General features: G+C 46.3%; 1 protein-coding gene across 1 annotated transcript in view; it reads right to left on the bottom strand.

Moving 5' to 3' along the window:
* The window catches only part of SORCS3 (sortilin related VPS10 domain containing receptor 3), a 609,733-nt gene extending 593,976 nt beyond the window's left edge, over positions 1-15,757 (bottom strand). Inside the window, exon 1 of the mRNA XM_002756582.7 lies at positions 14,384-15,757. Within this exon, the coding sequence (XP_002756628.3) occupies positions 14,384-15,010 (627 nt within the window). The 5' untranslated portion in view covers positions 15,011-15,757. The remainder of the gene's footprint in view (positions 1-14,383) is intronic.
* Positions 15,758-16,332: the final 575 nt, after the last annotated feature.

The raw sequence follows: 16,332 nt of genomic DNA, 5'->3' as shown, positions 1-16,332 counted from the left end.
ATAAAATGGTGGGATCAAATTCACAAATAACAATATTAACATTAAATGTAAATGGACTAAATGCCCCAATCAAAAGCTACAGACTGGCAAATTGGATAAAAAGCCAAGAACCATCAACGTGCTGTATTCAGGAGACCCATCTCACGAGCTAAGGCACACATAGACTCAAAATAAAGGGATGGAAGAAGATTTGCCAAGCAAATGGAGAGCAAAAAAAAAGGCAGGGGTAGCAATCCTAGTCTCTGATAAAACGGACTTTAAACCAACAAAAATCAAAAGAGACAAAGAAGGGCATTACATAATGGTAAAAGGATCAATACAACAAGAAGACTTAACTATTCTAAATATATATGCACCCAATACAGGAGCACCCAGATACATAAAGCAAGTCCTTAATGACTTACAAAGAGACTTAGACTCCCACACAATAATAGTGGGAGACTTTAACACTCCACTATCAATATTAGACAGATCAATGAGACAGAAAACCAATGGAAATCCAGGACTTGAATGCAGATCTGGACCAAGTGAACTTAATAGACATTTATAGAACTCTCAACCCCAAATCCACAGAATATACATTCTTCTGAGCACCACATCGCACTTACTCTAAAATTGACAACATAATTGGAAGTAAATCACTCCTCACCAAATGCAAGAGAATGGAAATCATAACAAACAGTCTATCAGACCACAATGCAATCAAATTAGAACTCAGGATTAAGAAACTAACTCAAAACCACACAACTTCATGGAAACTGAATGACTGGCTCTTGAATGTCGACTGGATAAACAATGAAATGAAGGCAGAAATAAAGATGTTCTTCAAAACCAATAAGAATGAAGACACAACTTACCAGAATCTCCGGGACACATTTAAAGCAGTGTCTAGAGGGAAATTCATAGCAATAAATGCCCACATGAGGAGCAAGTAAAGGTCTAAAATTGACACCCTATCATCAAAATTGAAAGAGTTACAGGAGTGAGATCAAAACAACTCAAAAGCTAGCGGAAGACAAGAAATAACCAAGATCAGAGCAGAACTGAAAGAGATAGAGATACAAAAAAACTCTTCAAAAAAATCAATAAATCCAGGAGCTGGTTTTTTGAAAGGGCCAACAAAATAGACCACTAGCCAGAATAATAAAAAAGAAAACAGAGAAGAATCAAACAAATGCAATAAAAAATGATAAAGGCGACATCACCACCAATTCCACAGAAATACAAACTACCATCAGAGATTACCACAAACAACTCTATGCACACAAACCAGTAAATCTGGAAGAAATGGATAAATTCCTGGATACTTGCACTCTCCCGAGACCAAACCAGGAAGAAGTTGAAACCCTGAATAGACCAATAACAAGGGTTGAGGTTGAGGTAGCAATTAATAGCCTACCAACTAAAAAAAGCCCAGGTCCAGATGGGTTTACAGCCAAATTCTAACAGATGTACAAAGAGGAGCTGGTACCATTCCTAGTTTGAAACTATTCCAAACAATACAAAAGGGGAATCTTCCCCAACTAATTTTATGAGACCAACACCATCCTAATACCAAAACCAGGCAGAGACACAACAGAAAAAGAAATCTTTAGGCCAATATCCATGATGAACATAGATGCAAAAATCCTCAATAAAATATGGTAAACAGAATGCAACAGCAAATCAAAAAGTTTATCCATCATGATCAAGTAGGCTCCATCCCAGGGATGCAAGGCTGGTTCAACATACTTGCTTGCTGGTTCAAGCAAGACTATAAATGTAATTCATCACATAAACAGAACCAAAGACAAAAAAACACATGATTATCTCAATAGATGCAGAGAATGCCTTCAACAAAATTCAACAGCCCTTTATGCTAAAAACTCTTAATAAAGTAGGTATCGATGGAATGTATTTCAAAATAATAAAAGCTATTTATGACAAACCCACAGCCAATATCATACTGAATGGGCAAAACTGGAAGCATTCCCTCTGAAATCTGGCATAAGACAAGGATGCCCTCTCTCAGACTCCTATTCAGTATAGTATTGGAAGTTCTAGCCAGAGCAATCAGGCAAGAAAAAGAAATAAAGGGTATTCAATTAGGAAAAGAGGAAACCATGTCTCTATTTGCAGATGACATGATTGTATATTTAGAAGACCCCATTGTCTCAGCCCAAAATCTCCTGAAACTGATAAGCAACTTCAGCAAAGTCTCAGGATACAAAATCAATGTGCAGAAATCACAAGCATTTCTATACACCAATAATGGACAAACAGAGAGCCAAATCAAAAGTGAACTCCCATTCACAATTGCTACAAAGAGAATAAAATATCTAGGAATACAACTAACAAAGGATGTAAAGGGCCTCTTCAAGGAGAACTACAAACTACTGCTCAATGAAATAAGAGAGGATACAAACAGATGGAAAACATTCCATGCTCATTGTTGGGAGGAATCAACATCATGAAAATGGCCATACTGCCCAAAGTAATTTATAGATTCAATGCTATCCCCAACAAGCTATCAATGAGCTTCTTCACAGAACTGGAAAAAAACACTTTAAACTTCATATGGAATCAAAAGAGAGACTGCATAGCCAAAACAATCCTAAGCTAAAAGAGCAAAGCTAGAGGCATCATGCTGACTGACTTCAAACTATACTACAAGGCCACAGTAATCAAAAAAGCATAATACTTGTACCAAAACAAAGACACAGATGAATGGAACAGAACAGAGGCCTCAGAGGCAACACCACACATCTACAATCATTTGATCTTTGACAAACCTGACAAAAACAAGCAATGGGGAAAGGATTCCCTGTTTAATAAATGGTGCTGGGAAAAATTGACTAGCAATGTGAAGAAAGCAGAAACTGGACCCCCTTCCTGACATCTTACACTAAAATTAACTCCAGATGGATTAAGGACTTAAACATAAGACCTAACACCATAAAAACCCAAGAAGAAAACCTAGGCAAAACCATTCAGGACATAGGCATAGGTAAGGACTTCATGGCTAAAACACCAAAAGCAATGGCAACAAAAACCAAAATAGACAAATGGGATCTAATTCAACTCTAGAGCTTGTGTACAGCAAAGGAAACAATCATCAGAGCTAACTGGCAACCAACAGAATGAAAAAAAATTTTGCAATCTACCCATCTAACAAAAAGCTAATATCCAGAATCTACAAAGAACTAAAACAGATTTACAAGAAAAAAAAAACTCATTCAAAAGTGGGTGAAGGATATGAACAGACACTTTAAAAAGAATACAAGTGTGAGGCCAATAAGCATATGAAAAAGTGCTCATCATCACTGGTCATTAGAGAAATGCAAATCAAAACCACATCGAGATACCATCACACACCAGTTAGAATGGCGATCATTAAAAAATCTGGAGACAACAGATGCTAGAGATGATGTGGAGAAACAGGAACACTTTTACATTGTTGGTGGGAGTGCAAATTAGTGCAACCATTTGTGGAAGACAGTGTGGTGATTCCTCAAGGACCTAGAAATAGAAATATCATTTGATCCAGCAATTCCAATACTGGGTATATACCCAAAGAATTATAACTTGTTCTATTATAAAGACACATGCACACATATGTTCATTGCAGCACTGTTTACAACAGCAAAGACCTGGAACCAACCCAAATGTCCAGCAACAATAGACTGGATCAAGAAAATGTGGCACATATACACCATGGAATACTACACAGCCATAAAAAAATGATGAGTTTGTGTCCTTCATAGGATGAATGGATGAATCTGGAAACCATCATTCTCAATAAACTGACACAAGAACAGAAAACCAAACACCACATGTTATCACTCATAGTTGGGTGTTGAACAATTAGAACATGTGGACACAGGGAGGGGAGCATCACATATTGTGTTCAAGTTTTGGGGGCTAGGGGAGGGACACCATGGGGTGGTGAGGGTGGGGAGGGATAATGAGGGGAGAAATACCAGATATAGGTGATGGGGAGATGAAGGCAGCAAACCACCTTGCCATATATGCACCTATGCAACAATCCTGCATGATCTACACATGTACCCCAGAACCTAAATTACAATAATAAAATAAAATAAAAATAAAGTGCCCACATCATCAAATAAATAAATAAGGCTACAGGTACAAGAGAAAAAAAAGAATGAAAAGCGTTTTTAATTTTTTAAAATCATAGTTGCAAACTCCCTCCTTACTAATAATGCACCCACTTAAAACACACACATACACATTCAAAACATATTTAAAACTGGGACTTAATCCCACTGGGAGCTCTGGGAGGCCATGAAGGAAACATGTCTCAAAGTTAGCCAATCCCAGTGGTCAAAAATGCTGGATATTTATCCATCAACTTCCACCAGTCATTGGTAGGTGGCTGCTCCCTGCTCCCTCACAGGCATTAATTCCTAGACTCTTCCAGCGTGTGCCTCGTGTGATCAAAGTAAGCTACAGTGGCCAGGGAAAGCTGTTGGGCAAACAGTCCCTGGTGCTGGTGGCTGGAAATCAGGCCAGCATGCAGAGCAAAGGAATACCCGGGGAATATGGGTAGAGTACCAACAGATCTCCAAATTAGAATTAACATTCTTTTTTTTTTTTTTTTAAGACAAAGTCTCTCTCTTGTCGCCCAGGCTGAAGTGCAGTGGCACCATCTTGATTCACTCAATCTCTGCCTCCTGGATTCAAGAGATTCTCCTGACCCAGCCTCCTGAGTAGCTGGGATTAAAGGTATGTGCAACCATGCCCAGTTAATTTTTGTGTTTTTTTTTTTCAATAGAGACGGAGGTTTCACCATGTTGGCCAGGCTGGTCTCAAATTCCTGACCTCAAGGGATCTGACCGCCTTGCCCTCCCAAAGTGCTGAGATTACAAAAATGAGCATTCTTATGTTAAAATAGCCTATTATGCTAGGCCCTTTATGGACATCATCTCTAAGATTCACAACAATCCTGCAAGTCTGGTATTATCATTTTATAGTCAGCAAAACTAAGGCTTAGAGACTTGTTCAAGGTTGCTGTTGCTTAGGGACCTTCTCATGACAGAAAAAGATGCTTTAGAGTTTTGAGAAATCTTTCAAACAAATGTTTGCTTTCAAGCATGAATAACACTGAAAGCAACACAGTGATATAAGCAACTCTTTCACCTCTAAGGATACTCTCCTCTTCCACCACCACTCTGGAAAACAAGTTTCTCAGTGTCACCAGCTTAATGGTCTCAAAACCCTTATTGTAGACAAGTTCCCCCACTATGTGTAATCACATCCAGATATGTCAGCTTGAGCTATTTTTCCAGTCTTGAAAAAAAAAATGTTCAAGTCAGTAATTGTTCTTCATCTCCCACTGAGAACAGATTTTTAAAAGAAAAATTTATTTCTTACGCAGCAGTGTAATCTTTAACCTGATTCTAACCATCTGAATGAGAAACTGCCTACCTCACCATAGATGTCAAAAAGGCTTTGGGGAGGATGAGTCAGGCACATGGAACCTGAGAGTCTGTGAGAGGCAGCTGCAATGTCCCAGGGTGCAGTCCCCAAGCCAGCAACAGCAGGCCAGACACTTATCCATCCCCAAGACACTTGTTCTTTACCCAGGCACTTTTAAGTATTTAAGCTAGTATTTATTCTGTTCAATTCCATAAGCATGTACTGACTAACCGCCAGATACAAGACAGCAAGGAGGCAAAAAGGAAGGGAATACAGAAGAGATGGGAGAACCTAGCCTAAGCATCACTTACAGCTGAATCTATTTGCAGAGTGCTGGTTCAGTCATTAATTGGCTGAGTATCTAACTGCTGAATGAACGTGTTTGTATCTACTCCCTTTTTTCTTCAGGAAGAGGCTAAATGATCAGCCCCTCAGGACTGAAAACTGCCCTACTGCCAACTGATAGGTCATCATACAACCCCTACATGATTCACTTACAGGCTACTTCTCATCTTCTCTCCTTCGGAACAATTCCTGGTAGAGCATTGTTTCATTATTTCATCCTATTTATTTTCACTTCTTTCCCAGAGCAACGCTCCCTCTAGTGTCTACATAGGGCTGTCAGGTTCCATTCTCGGTACACAAGGTAAAGGCAAAAAGGGAACTGAAGCCAGCAACTCAAAGGGTATAGATCACCACGAAGTAATTAGTGGATTATACCAGTGTGATAATTCTGGGAAACAGGTTGCAGAAATTCTACAGATATCTCCAATCCATGTGAGGTGCCCATTTTACACCAGGCACAAATATAGAAGAGGAGAGGAAAAATGGCACAAAAACATCGAGGTCTAGTCTATGACTCTGGCATAGATGAGTCTTTGGCACAATGGGCTCTGCTTGCCAACCAGCCCCAGCAACTCAGTGTTCTCCAATGTTTTAGAAGAACACACTTTACTCACTTCCCTCAAGAAATCTCCTTTGATTAGCTGTGAGTTGTAATCATGGAGGCACAATCTGAGAGAAGCTACTCTTCATCTTTCTGGATCCCTTAATTCTCCAGGCAATAATAGCGCTGAAATAATGTTAAACTTATTCATAGCTTGTTAGTGTAATCTCTGAATCTAAATACTCTCACTATCTATCTAACTAATATTATTCTGTTTCTATTACAAATTCTGAGTATGAATTTCAAGAATCCAGGTCCCCAGTCTCTCACTTCTAGATCCTTTCCAATGTCGACTTTAGCACTACACAAAAGATAGACACGGCAAAGACTCGTCTGGCTGAGGACATGAACTATGGGAGGTGGCTCAAATGAGCATCTTGATGAGAACTGGATTCTAGCCAAGGCCTTTCTTTCTTCTCCTTCAACATTTCCATCTGAAACTTAAGGGAAGGCCCCTTCCAGACATAAAAATAACAACTAAACTAAAAGTATCTTGAGGGCTTGCTACAAATGGGTCAGGCACTTCTTTTAAGCGCTCTGCCCTGTACAGTCTCACCTAATTCTTACAACAGCCCAAAGTGAGAGATGCTATATCATTGCCCCCCTTTTTCAGATGAAGAAACAGCAGAGAGGGTAACAACTTGCCCAATCTCACATAGCTATTAAGAAAGAGAAGCAAGACTTGAACCCAGGCACCCAGCTGCAGGATCCATTATCTTATTCAGCATGTGACTTGTTTCATGTTCCCAGTCTTTCCATTCTTAACAAATCTGGAAGAGGGTTGCATTCAGGATGAAATCTCTACACAAATATGAATTCACACAAGTTGTACCATTACCCATACTAAATAATCCCACACCTAATAGGATCCTTGATTATCCTACAGAGCTTTATTTCCAGGTTTTCCCCTAAACAAAGTTTTTTCTCTTTCCAATGTGTGCCAACTAACAGTCCCCTACTTAGCCAAGGGCACAGTTTTACTGACCAATAGCCCTGCTGGCCCCACTCTGCTGCAGGTCCCTCTCATCTGAACCAAGTAGGGATGGCTTCCTCTGCTTCCCCACATGCACTCAAGAGCAGAAAACAATTTGTGCAATCCTGAGGTTCTTAGATTCCATTATTTTTTCAAAATTTACTATAGCACATTTATCGGTATACTATAAAGAATAGCATTTCCATAAATAATTAAACCCAAACTATGCTGATCAAAATAAATGAGCAAAATGTTCCTGGTTGTGATGTAACCAGACTTGATTTACTCACCAATTCAAATAAGAAGTTGACTCACAAGTGGTTCCCATTAACACTTAAGATACAGTAAGTGTATCTTACACTGTATCTTACAGCTGTAAGATACTTACATTGTAAGATACAGCTTGTCCAGCATTAACTAGTTTATTATTTATTGTCTGCAGCCACTGCAGTGGGTGGGCAGGGTGGCTATAACATGACTTCAGAAGGAAAGACTCTATTCCTAAGTCTCTCTGACTAGCTTCATATAACACACATCCTAGGACTTCAGTCTACCCTACCTATAAAATGGGTACCTCATCAGAATGAAAGCCCACAAATCCCCTTAGAAGGAAAATGCTCTATTAACCTGAGAAGAAAGGAGAAAAATAGGTGTGAAGGGGAGATGGCTCTTCCAAGAGAAAAGATAAGTGGGGTCCAAAGTAAGCTGCCATGTTTCTCTCTGAGCCTCATATCCTCATCTCTATCCTGAGTGATTTGATGAAGACAATTTCCAAATGCACTTCCAGCCTTGACATTCTGTGAGTCTAAAACTCCTGTAGAATGTCCCAAAGGAATCCTCTCTTCTGCGAGCTCATGGCCTGAAACGATCACTTGACAATTAACCACATATCACCCCATGGCATCTGTCTTGTTGTCATGTGTTATTTAACTTTACAGAAGAGCAGTCTCACATCCAAAGCATATCGGCAGGACCATGAGGCAAATGCTGTCTTATCCTTGTCTCCCCTCTATCACACATCTACCAACCCCACAGTTTCTAGGACAATCCCACATACATAGGAAACACTCATAAAATGGGTGAACATTTTATGGGAGTGTCCATCTGATCTCTGAAGTGCATGAGAAGCCAGGACTGTTAACTAGTCCTAATTTCTATTCTCTTACTAACTAGGGCAGAGATCCCTCTGAATCTTATGTTAACATTCATGTATTAAATAATATACCAGTTGTATAAACTCATTGTTATTAAGAGACAGTGTTAACCTGTTAGTCATCTTGGGGCAAAATGGTCTTCTTTCCTCTCCCCTTATCCTGCAGCTAAGGCACCACCCAACTCCCCAGGTGAGTTCAGTATTAGTGAACTACGGCACATGCTGCCAGGCATGGATGAGAAGAACAGAACCCACGCTTCATGGTAATGGGAGGGAGGGGGTGATGTTTTAATTATTTTATCTATTACCCTCAAAACACCCACCAAATAATATAAGACTAAAGTGAGTACTAAGCTAAATATAATCAACTGTGTAGTGCATTCTATAAATTCTATAAACAAGTAAGGGAAAAAAGAAATACATGCTTCTAAGGAAAGTTTCATAGAGCCACTGAGGCTGAAAGTCGAATTGAGCTATGAATAACAGGTGCCTTTTCATCAAGAAAGAAGGGTACCCCAAGTGGAAGAGACCTCAAGGTGCTTGGGACAATGAACTCCATTCTGACTGATTTTACCATCAGGGATGCTGGGTGGGATGTATCGGAGAAGAGCCTTCTCCAGAATGCAGGAGTCCATCAGGGAAGAGTCAAATCCAGAGTTTGAGAAGTAGACTTAGGACATACATAGCCTCAAATGCCAGGCTAATGGACTCTGGATTTGAATTCAAGAAACCAAAGGTCCTCAAGCTAGAATGTAGATGCACTGGAAGAAACACTCCTGGTTATAGCAGCAGTCAAGTTCTGAAATCATTGCTATCCCAGGCAACAACAATTTCTACTTCCTTTATAGCTTCTGCTTGATGAGACTTGAGACTGTCTCATTTATTTCATCAAACATTTCAAGTGCCAACCACATGTAAGACAAAGCTCCCTCATCTCCACTGACTACCAACAAAGTCAGAGCCCTATCCGGAGCCTTTCCTCAGTTACCCACAACACGGGGAGAATAAACTTGGTTAGCCAAACTCGATCTATTCCACAGAGCCAGTTCTGCTTACCAGAACTGCCTAGTGACCCACTAGGCACTCAAGTTCTGTACTTCCCACTTCCTACTCCACAAGGCCTCTTTTCTCCCCCAAAGTTATTGCAGAATCATCCTTTGACATTTTTTCTCTATAAGAGAAGTGTCTCAAGCCAGCCAAGAGGCCAGAAGAAAGCAGAAAGTGGGAAATCAACAGGTAGTTCAAGCCACAAGCCTCAAGTGACTTAGCCAATCTGTACCTAGCCTTGGATAAACCACTGGTCTCCAGCCAAATCTTCCTATCACAGAGTGTCTGCTTTGTCGCACCTCTCTGCTCCTTATGAAATGATTCAGGGCCCACAGATCAACCAGTTCCAGGATTTCTCCTCTGACAATAGATTTACACAGCCCAAGGAAAAAGCAATTTTCTCTTCTGTCTACTGAGCCTTCCTGCTACTGGAGCCACCAACTCCCCTATCCTTAAATCCAACACCACTGGAGAAGTCACTTCCCAGCATTCCTTCTTTGTCAGCTACAAAGCAAGCTCCAGCCACTGCATTTCTGTTATCACTAAATCAGGCCTCCCAATTAAGGAGTCTGCAATTTCTGCTCACCTTGGAAATCACTGCAGGATCTGAGAAGGAAATCACACCCTGTAATCCAGCCATCAGAGAAATCACAGAGCAGACAAACAGCCTGTGCCCAGCTCCTCCTCTCCCCACAGCCCCTCAGACCAACGATGACCAGGAGCAATTAGTGCCATTATGTCCCTATGCATTTCCCAGCACATCTTAACTGAGATTGTTTCCCCTTGTAATATTAGCTAAAAACAGATTTTTTTTGGCAAACCCCTGAAGAATGGCTCCTGTGGCAGCCTTCATTAAGCCTCTGAGAAGGCAGAATGCATTAAGATATTGTGACACAGGAACTGTGAGCAGGGACGATGAAGACAAGCAATCCAGCCAAAAGCTATTTGAAAAATCTGTTTGGGAGCCACAGTTAGATGCTCCAGTGAGTGAAATACAATTAATCTGATCAAATCTGTCACTATTTTGCACATTAGAGTAAATATTTTAGAACACAGTCCAGCTAAATTAGTTAAGGGTAGGAAATCCTGCCTAGGAGAATCTGTGTGTTACACCTACTGGTGTGCTCAGGGCAGGGTGATCTGGGAGGACCTAGAAATATCAGAGCCTCCCCATTTCTCTTCACCAAAATGCAGTGTTGGGCACATTAACTGAAAACCACCTGGCAAGTATTCCAAGCAGACACACTGCAGGGGCAGCAGCCGGCAAATCGCTGCGACTGCAAGTGAGCTGCTGGAAGGAAATCAGGACCAATGTTAGAGCAGATGCAGTGTTTTCACCTCAGTACCAGGAATGGGGGGCCCATGAAGGGTTAACCCAAGGAGGAGGGAGTGTGGAGAAGTGGACTGTGCCTTCACAACTTTCCACTCTCCAGAGCCATTTGCCAACTCAATAAGCAAGCAGGGAGGCTTCTTCTTTCCTTCGAAGTAAAAGGATAGAATAATGTTTTTCTGTTTCCCTGTAAACCACGGGGACTGGGCTCCCTCTGGGTCTTTGTGAAACACTCTCTAACCCATTAGCCACCAGGATCCCAGCTGGAGACAACTGAAGATAAAAAATGGCAAATGGCTCCTCCAGAGTAAAGGTTTCAGGGCCAAGTCCACTCACTTTCCACCCAGAGTACCTGGCAGGCAAGATGGCCAGAGGTAATGCCCAGACCCCATGCCCTCCTGATCCCTTTGCCCAAAGCCAGCTGCACTCCTTTGCCTTTGCCCCAAAGCCATCTCTCTCAGTCCTTGGACCAAGGCAAATACCCACTCCAAGCCCCGGACAAGGGTCTCCTCCTGCACCCTCAAACCCCTGGGGCATATACTGGACCAATGAGGTGGGCTGAAGGCCCTTCTCCTAAAAGTCCCACCCTGCATCCCTGACCATAAAATCAGTCAGAATGGAGCTCCATTTTCAATCACATAGGGTTACTGAAAACACTCCCCAAAGGGGAATCATATCAAGTAATCATGTTTGTCAGAGGCACTTGGAAGAAGAGCAAGGAAACCCTCATTGTGTTAAAAGTTAAACTGGTGGCCTCCTGAAGGAGGACATGTCTAATATTCTAGAAGCCAGAAAAAAAAGATAAAATTCTCTTTCCATGTCAAAAGAGCCTGGAGCTAGGTCCCATGTTCTCTGTTTCATTGACATCTCCCTCCACTTTGAAACCAATGATGAAGGAACCCTCCCAAAGCATCCTCATCCCCATCACTCTTCACTCTGGCTTTTTTTTTTTTTAAGAACACCTTCTTTTCCTGCCATCAGGAAAGGGGGACAGGAGAAAAACCAACCGGGCACATGTTGTTGAAATTGGTTTCCTAGTGACTCTCAAGGAGATTTTCCTTGAAGTCTCAAAGACAGGGCCATGTGAGTATGTTTCTCCATCTTCTTTAAAGAGACTCACAGATCTGATAATCAAGGATGTCTCTCTGGTACTGCCTACAAAATGTGATCAAAAGAGGCAGGTCCAGCCCAGGGGGCTAAAGAGGCAGTTCTTCCCTAGATTGGAGAGAGAGGACAATGTGTGGCCCTACATTCACCTGTGGATGGGCAGTAAGGCTGGCCAAGAGCACAACCAATAAGTCCCTGGGGACTGTTCATAGATTGCTCCAATCTCACTGCTGTAGTACTAAAAACTCCAAGCCCAACTGGTCCAGTACCCAAGCCCTTTGGCCATCTTTTGACTGAAGAGTCATCTCCCCAGGGAGCAGAGGCCAGACTTTCCCCTCACCTCTTCTGCCACACAACTGCTTTGAAGATGAGCAAAGAAGACCATGCACAGTTAACTCCTATTTGCAGGAAGCATTTTCTCTAAAGTCCCATCTTCAGAGGCTTTGTAAATACTCAAAAATAATCCTTAAAATAAAAGCAGAGACACAGAAAAACTCTTCAGGGAGGGTGAATTTATATTGTCCTAATGTGGCAGAAATAAAGCCACAGATGTGAGGACATCACATCCTCCTCTTCCTAGGACATATTTACTTCCACGCATCCTATACCATCCTCCTCACCAAGTAAGAACCCCAACACACACACACACACACACACACACACACACACACTCTCTCTCTCTCTTACTGATTATCAAACTACAATGAAGTTGGGATTCACAACCTCTGCTATCAGAGAATCTCCCCGCCAGCACACACATCCAAGTTCTCTCGGAAGGGACTTGGAGGTCTTCAATCACCAGCCTTCCAAAGGCACACGTTGCCCACCCCTCTCCTCAGACCTGTCAGCCCGAGGCTGCGGGGGTCTTCATCCAAGGCAGATGAAGCCAACCACCGCTCCCCTCCGGAGCTGGACTCCACTGGTCCTTTGAGCCCAGCATCGGTTACCCAGGCAGGGCTGCCTGCACTGTGCATCATTAAAAAACAAGAAATCTGCACTTTGGTACTGCTTATGTGTTGCCTTCTGCAGACCCCTCGCTTCCCTCTTATTCGATACCCAATTCTGGACACCCCAGGCTCTGTTAAAATAAGGCAAAAATTTCCCAGAGAAATATTTTCAAACACCAGTCATGAAGAGAAATACAAAACTGCATGTTGCGGGGTGAGTTCCTATCAAATCAATTCCCCAAGGCTGCGTGTACAGACACCCGTCATCCTCCGTGTGGAGCTTGCACTCTACTCAATGCCAGGTTCTGATCTAAACCATAGAGCCAGAGAAGAGGAAAGAATTTTGCAAATCTGGCTGAAGTAGGGACCGCGGGAGGGAGGGAAATGGGGAAGATGGTGGGAACCTGTCCCCCGCCTTTTCTTTGCTTGACTGCACAGTCTTGGGTGCCGGCAAGGTGTGTGGTGGGGGGAGTCCCTCTGGGCACGCGCTGCGGGGCCGCCGCAGCTGCCGGGCAGGCGCCGTGCTCAGTCGGGCGCCCAGTTCCGAACGCCTGAATCGGTCAGAGCGGGCTCAACGGCGCCACCTCTCGGTACATCCGTATCCAGGAGAACCCGGTGGCGGGGAAAAGCTGGTGTAAGGGTGTGCGGGAAGCTCGGGGACCCAACTCAGCTCAGGGAGCCGTTTGTGGCGCAGGACGCAGTGGCGGAGGCGAGAGTTTTCTGCTCAGCGACCTCCGTGTGCCTGTGCGTGCGTGAGGGCGAGCGCTGTGGCATGGGCTCATGGAATTTCGCTTCACGCTTTAAACTTTTTTTTTACGGCCTCCGCTATGGCTTTCCAGGGCCGCTCCCTGGGCTTTGAAGGAGGAACCGGGGTTACCTGAAGGCCAAGGCTTGGGGCCGACTTGGCTGAGCCTCTCTCCTGGGCTGGCGGACCGCGAGCCCGGGGCGGAGAGCAGAGACGCCGAGGCGAGCAGGAGGTCGGGAATCCGAGTGGCCTCCCGGGTTCCCTTTCGCGTGACGGGAGCGAGGATGCGGGAAGTGGGGAGCCCGACCAGTCGCAGGAATCGGTCTTTTCAGCGGCTCCCGCCCCAAGTGAGCCCATGTTCTCATCCAAGAATTCAAGCACCCCGAAAACAGGAAAACTGACCCTCCAAGCCAAGCATGGGAGAAAAAGTGGGCACAGATCCCTCCCCCACTCATTTTTAGGAAGCCCCTTCCTCCTCTCTCTTCCTGGCGGCCCGAAGCCTGGGGTCTCCAGTAAACAAACGCATACAGCGTCTAACAACAAACTCCGTTAACCTGTTGGGGGCGTGGGGGAAACCGGACAAACCTGTTCTCTCGAAAAGTCGAGGCGTCCCCCGCCTGGACCCCCAAAAAACTATCTGCCCCTCGCTCCCGCCCCCCACCCCATTCCCCTTCGGTGTCAGGAAATAGGCAAACCCGCCGCCGGGTAGGTACTCACGCTGCTGTTGTGTCCCGACCAGTGCACCATGGCTTGGTTGTGGGCCGAGTCCCCGGTCAACGCGAAGGAGGTGCTGGGCAGCCGGAGCTCTTCAGCCGCCAAGCCCCCAGCCCGCGGCGACTTCACCTCCTCCCGGGAACCCTTGGCCAGAGGACGGCTTCCTCTGGAACCATCGGCCGGAGCAGTAGCCCGGGTGTCCCCGCGTTCCGGGGCGCTGGGGGGCTGAGCCCGGCGACTCCTCCTCGCGCCGCCAAGCTTGCCAGGAGCTGGGATGCCCGGTCCCCGCCACTCGTCTGCCCGCGACGTCCCTCCGGCTTCCACCTGCATCTCACCGCCGCTGCCGCCGCCCTGCTGGGGCAGCAGCTCTGATCCGGCCCGGCGCCCCAGCACAGCGGCTCTCCGCGCAGTCGCCAGCTCCTCCGGCCACTGGCTGGCCACTGCCCGCCGCGAGAGTGGAGACAACGCCGGTGGCCGCGAAGCCGGGGCCGCCGGGCGCCCTGGACCGCCTGTCGCGTCCCAAGTGATCTCAGCGCCGGCCAGAACCCACGTCGACAGGAGTAGGAGCCCCGTCCTGACAAGCGGCGTCCCCGGCCAGCCTGCTAGGCGCTCCGTACGCGCCGCCTCCATCCCGCTGCGGCTACCGCGGCTCGGGCTGCCGAGTGTGTGGCGCCCGCCGAGGTGCGGGTCCGGCGCGGGGGGTGTGCGCGCGCGGGCGAGCAAGCGAGCGAGTGTATGTAGGGGGAGTGGGGAGGGGGCGGCCGGGAAGGAGGTGGCTCCGGCTGGCGCGCCTCGCTGGTCCTCTCCACTCTTTCCTCCTCGCTCGCGTTCGCCTGCTCTCTCGTCCAGAGGGTGATTCCAAACCCGAGGAAAATTAATAATTGCCCCTTCGGTGCTTTCTTTCTTAAAAGCAGACTTCCCCACTGAGCTCCTCCAGAAATTTCGTAAAAAGGAGTATTCAAAGGTAATAAGACATTCTTCTTCAAATATGAAAATTAAGCCGGATCCAGAAGAGGCCGGCAATTAGACTCCAGTCCCGAGTCACTCCGAAATCCAGCCTCCAACGTGCTCCCGGCGAAGAGTTAGGAGCCGCTTCTGGACGCGTTTGGGGATTTACTCTTCGAGCCTGTTATGAGGGGCAGGAGATGGCGCGCGGGGAGGGTACCAGGGTCTCGGGGGAGAGGGGGGAGGAGTTGAGTGCTCAGCGCCAGCTGTTCGCGTTCTAGAGCCGAGGGGGGAACCAGGTGCCTCCGCGCAGGGAGGCTGCGCACGGAAGGCAAGCGCGGGATGCACCCGGGACTCCTCTCACGGCTCCCTGGCCCGGCCGGCTCTCCGCCACCCCAGGCCTGCGCCCCCGCGCGGGAGCGCAGGGAATGCGCGCGTGCGCGTGCTTACGCGAAGGCTGGCGGGCGTGAGGCGAGGGGTTCGCCAGGGGGTCGGCGGGCCGACCGGGCGTCGCTGGGTGGGGGCACTTGGCTGAAATGGGCCAGGAGCGCGGCTGGGTGTGAGGGGGCGCGAGGTTCCGTGCGTGCGCGTTTGCCAGAGCATGTGTGTGTGTTAGTGTGAGCGATGGCAAGTGGGGCGGGGACCGGGGGTGTGCGCTCCGGCTTTGGGCGCGCGCGGATCACGCACGGGCTGTGTTTGCATTTCCATGAGCCTGCGAGTGGTCAGAGAGGCAATACTGAGAACTAGGCAGGCCACTCTCGGCAGCCCCCTCCTCTTGGCGCCTTGAGCACCCACGGCCCCCACCACTAGCAATTAGAACCTGATAAAGCCTCATAGGGTGTGAGGGAAGAGAGGCGGAAGGCCCCAGCGGGATCCGGGACTTGCCGGTTCTCCTCGGTTGAGGGACTCTCCTTGTCCGGACCTCCCGGCCAGAGGTGGGGCGAGAGAGTAGTTGAGATGTCTGCTCTCACAGGGAGGTTCCAGACCTCATTTTCCTGCCTGGGATT

This window comes from Callithrix jacchus, chromosome 12 (assembly GCF_049354715.1).
Source record: "Callithrix jacchus isolate 240 chromosome 12, calJac240_pri, whole genome shotgun sequence".
NCBI classification, from domain to species: Eukaryota; Metazoa; Chordata; class Mammalia; order Primates; family Cebidae; genus Callithrix; species Callithrix jacchus.
The sequence above is the reverse complement of the archived record's forward strand: the minus strand, read 5'-3'. Positions and strand labels throughout refer to the sequence as shown.